The following is a 4,724-nucleotide window of genomic DNA, read 5'->3' as shown; positions in this document are numbered from 1 at the left end:
TCGAGATCTCGAGAAGCGAAACTTGTTTTTCGAGATAACAATATATTAATTGAGATGTCGGATATGACTGTGAATGATAACTGGTAAGCCATGATTACCACGATCTCCGTGGTCAAATCGCCGAGAAAATTTTGATGTATATAATAAAGTAATGATGGTATATTGGGAGAAACAGGTATTCACTTCGTTTTGCAAAAATCAAAAGGATTAAGAACAGTAAGGTATAATTCAAACCGACATGTAATAATAAATATGTTAATAAAGTGTTTCATGTGCCATGAGGTATAAAAACATACTAATATCAAGCCATTTTTACTGCCCAATGTGGAGAAAGCAAAAAAAGTTCCTATTGGTACCTCCAATGGCCATCTTTTCTCATATTGAGGTACTATAATAACAATGGCTCAATAATTCCTGGCTATGATGTAATATTTGACTTCGCACATCTAATACTACAACATACTTAATATCAGCATTTTACTGCACCATGGGAGAATTCCATAAAATTCCATATTTGTACTCCGAATTGGCATATTTCATATATTTGGAGTAAAGTAAAAGAAATAACTTTATAGTTATATATATATTCAGATATATATATTAAATATAACACATCGAATTTGCTCGGCTGATTACACGGAGATGAGTAAACGGCTGCTTGCCGCAGTTTATCATATCACAGCTTATTTAACTCGTTATAGCAGGAAACGGAGGAAAATAAAAGTATGAATGCATGGCCCTTTAGGGCTTCGTATAGAAACAGTATATTTGCTTCCACTTTTAATACGAGAACCCCGCAGGAGGTCACAATGTATACCTAAACCAAACAAGGAGATAACAATTTAACCACTGTTTAGGAATGCATTGATTTTCAAGGTTACACGAGTCGGTGATTTGTTAATTTTTCAGGTTGAACCAATGGGAGCACCCCCCTGTCACCACACCACCAGCATTGTTTCCAAATTAACTGAAGGCAGCTGGAGTTGCCCTGCATGTTCATTTCCCTTTTCATGTCACCATAATACCCGCTCCTCCCAGGTTACACCCAAACATCTATAGTCTGAGTCACGTCTCCTCTAAAGAATATTGGCTTACAGAGGTTGCTTGGTCCTGGGGGAGTATTTTCAGCAGCACACACGCTCTGAATAGAATAGAAATACTAGGAATGTACCAACACAACTCTGTATCTATGATCTTTCAGCAGCTATACGTTTGCTACTTGTCCTACGGTGATCAAGGGGTGACTCTACTCTTTAGGGGTACAGGTATAAAATTGAGTATATACATATAATATTATAGTTAATAAGTATCATACGAATATCATAGACCCAAAGACAAAACCTGACCTGTGTTCAAGGCAATGCGATGTGAGCCAAGTCTGATGTTAGATTTTGCATCCAAACTCTCTTGACCCATATTCAACATTATATATATATTTTAAGTATTATTTTTTTGGGGCTTTTTTATTGCCTTTTATGATAGAGATCTGAAGACAGACAGGAAAGGGGGGGAGAGAGAGAGGGGATGACACGCAGCAAAGGGCCACAGGTCGGATTCGAACCCTGGGCAGCTGCAGCGAGGACTCTGTACATGGGTCGCCAGCTCTACCCACTGAGCTAACCCTAACCCTAGCCAACCCATATTCAACATTAATTTCACTTCAGTGTCCATATTGAAGGTTAACCTATGACTTATGACCCAGCTCCACGCATGTTAGTAGACAATAGGCAAAAGCAACAAAGAATGTTTATCTAAACGGTAAAATTCATAGCACAAAAATGACTGCATTCTATATAGTGGTTAATTTTACCTACTAGCGCTTACAGGTATAAATGCAAATTTTTTAAATTTGGCTTTATGTTGATAATTCTTAACAATAAAATGTGTTACATAACACACTTTTAGGAAAAATCAAAGACTGAGGGACTTAAATATTTTATTACAAATTACATAAAATAAAAAAAGAGCCACAGGTAAATTTTTCGTCGTTAAGTTATTGATGGTGTGTTTCCTGCTGCAGCTGAATGACAAGGAGGAGGCCCTGGCCCACCAGCGGAAGGTGAGCATCATGTTAGCCCACAGTGCTGAGGAGCTGCAGAGACAGTTGCATCTAGATTCACATTGCAGGCCATCAGATCCGTCACAGTCAAGGATTCCATCAAAACAACAGCAAGACCCATCAGAGAGACAGTCTCTGCAAACATCTGATACATCAGAGTCCAACATCCAAGCACAGCAACAAGTAGAGCTGCCAGACCTCCAGCTTCAGCCAAGACAACCATCAAGGGTGCCAGAGTCCACAACTAAACCACAGGAGTCTTGATCCACCCATGGGATGTCCACAGAAGTTGGGGTTTAATTCTAAAAGGACATAAGAAGACGTGGCTGTAGCATGTGTGCTGTCACACAGAGGCTGAATCTGAAGGTATGGTATGAACGTGTATGATTTGACCGCTCTGCTGTCCCAGCAGCTACTAGAGCTAAAACACCCAAATGTGGTCCTCAAAGAGGAAGGGAACCTTCCAAGTAGTGGATGACCCGCTCTACCTCTAAGCCACACCCACCCACAAGTAAGCATTGTTGTGAATCTACAAACCAAACACTGGCTCTAGATAGGAACTTTCAAATTTTTTTGCGAATTTAACTGCCACCTCCTACATGCTTGTAAGGCTGAGTTAAAGGCAAATGGTTGCAGCAGCTTCACCATTAGATGACTCTAAATCCTACACACTGGTCTTTTGAGGAAAGAAAGGTCAACAATCAGCCTCTATGTCCTTACCAGGACACAGTGAGAGATATGAAGATTGCTGGCTGGTCTGTGAATCTTTGACTAAGTTTAAAATAGAATTTATTACAGTTAAGAAATTAAGTACAGAAGTATTACTAGTAAGCATACTTATTTTGTAGAAAATTGGCCCCAGTGACAGATTACATCATTAATACTGATTCATCTGTGCATAAGAAGCACTTTACTGTTGTACTTTGTTAAGGTGGAACTAGTTTATTACTTTTTATACCATGGTCTGGATAAATACTTTGTCAGATTGGCTGCAGGGTGTCTGATGTAGGACACCTACCAGGTAGTTCCAGTGAAAGTGTCTGTTTACCCTTCCTAATTAATATGCTGAAATAGACTAAATGAAAACTCTGAATATCTCAATAATATATCTTAGTGTTGTCCTTCAGTGGCTTATCCTCTGAACACCACAGGATGGAACCTGTAAAACACAAACCCCTACACTCTGAACTTACTATTTTAAGCAGTTCAGTCACTTCCTGAAAATCTCTGCAGACTTTTACAGTAAAATACATCAATAAAAAATGCATAATACAGACAGATGATTGTATAAAAAGTTCCTAAAACGATCAGTAAATCTCATATCTGATGCTTACTGCAGATAATCTGCTCAATATCCATCCAAATTGTTCTTTTTACACAAACATGCAGTTTCTGTTTGGACTCATAGTGTTCTCTCGGCATTGCCACCATTTCACAGCTTCAGTCTAAACGCAATGTGAACAAGGTAGGTTACAGAGGGTCAGCAGACATTTATCCTAGTATCATAGTCCTTCTTTCTTTAGTCTCTTTAGCACTCACAGAAGGTACTGCTCATGTTCCTTGTCAAGTGATTACATCATTGAGGTAGACCACAACTTCCAGCAGGTTCATATCACCAACAGTCTTCTCCATAAATTGTTGAAATGTGGCAGGTGCCCAATTCCCTGCGCCATTCATTCAAACGGATAAAATTCTGCTTGGCAGATGAATGCAGTTTTTTGTTTATCAGCAGCAGTTAAAGATTGGAAAATTAAATTGAATTCAGTAATTCCAAACTTTTATTTAAAATGACCATGAAAAACAACTGCTTATATTAGGAGAGGGGTGCAGTTAGCTGCACAATATGTGACTGCATGTCACAAACTAAGGGACAGTAATAAAAATGTCATAACTGAATGTGAAAAGTTAGAATCTGAATCTTATTATAAATATGGAACACACACACACACACACGTTGTCTTGTTCTTTTTTATTTTATTTTACTCAATGAATTGCATTCTTTATGAAATGTTTTTTTTCTTTTTTTCATTTTATCAATGGTTTGGCAATATTGTTTCTGACATTCAGTGAGTAGTGGTGAGAGTTTGAGGTGATTTTGCAGCACTGAAGGATCATTTGCTGAAAAAAATCATCATAAGCAGCATAAGAAAGTGCATAACTGTTTGTGTCTTTCACTGTATATGTGTATCTGAAAGAGACTGAAATATAATCATCTGTAAATAAAGCAAAAGAAAAATTCGTAAAAATTCATTAAATGATTTTAAAATCTTTTGTTTTTTTAGATTTCTTCTGCCCTGTTACATTCCATTTTTTTTATGCTTTAAAGTGATGACTCCTTCCCTTACACATTTGAGGGGAGTGAGAAAATACAGAATACCCTTAAAGCATTGTTATTGCACCAAATAAGGATATATTTCATGTTTATAGGTTATAAGGTATATGGACAGATAAACATTTCTTTACCAAAAAGTAATTCACAGACAAATCTCCAGTTAACCCGACTGACAACAACAAAAGTCCCAATAGGCTATTCATCAGATCGAACTCACTTAACTTTCACTGTTATGCAGATGATACGCAGTTATATCTATCAATCAAGCCCGATGAAATTAATCAATTATCTAAATTACAAACATGTCTTAAGGACATAAAATCCTGGATGAGC

The 4,724-nt window shown here is 37.4% G+C and overlaps 1 protein-coding gene across 3 annotated transcripts in view; it reads left to right on the top strand.

Moving 5' to 3' along the window:
• The window catches only part of ccdc125 (coiled-coil domain containing 125), a 15,610-nt gene extending 11,320 nt beyond the window's left edge, over positions 1-4,290 (top strand). For all 3 annotated transcript variants that reach the window (XM_035659184.1, XM_035659182.1, XM_035659183.1), the window contains exon 12: positions 2,021-4,290. In XM_035659184.1, coding sequence (XP_035515077.1) covers positions 2,021-2,323 — 303 coding nt within the window. In that variant the 3' untranslated portion in view covers positions 2,324-4,290. The remainder of the gene's footprint in view (positions 1-2,020) is intronic.
• Positions 4,291-4,724: the final 434 nt, after the last annotated feature.

The sequence above is a fragment of the Morone saxatilis genome, unplaced genomic scaffold, assembly GCF_004916995.1.
Source record: "Morone saxatilis isolate NCDOM2014 unplaced genomic scaffold, NCSU_SB_2.0 Contig16, whole genome shotgun sequence".
NCBI classification, from domain to species: domain Eukaryota; kingdom Metazoa; phylum Chordata; class Actinopteri; family Moronidae; genus Morone; species Morone saxatilis.
This window is presented reverse-complemented; position numbering and strand designations above follow the sequence as displayed.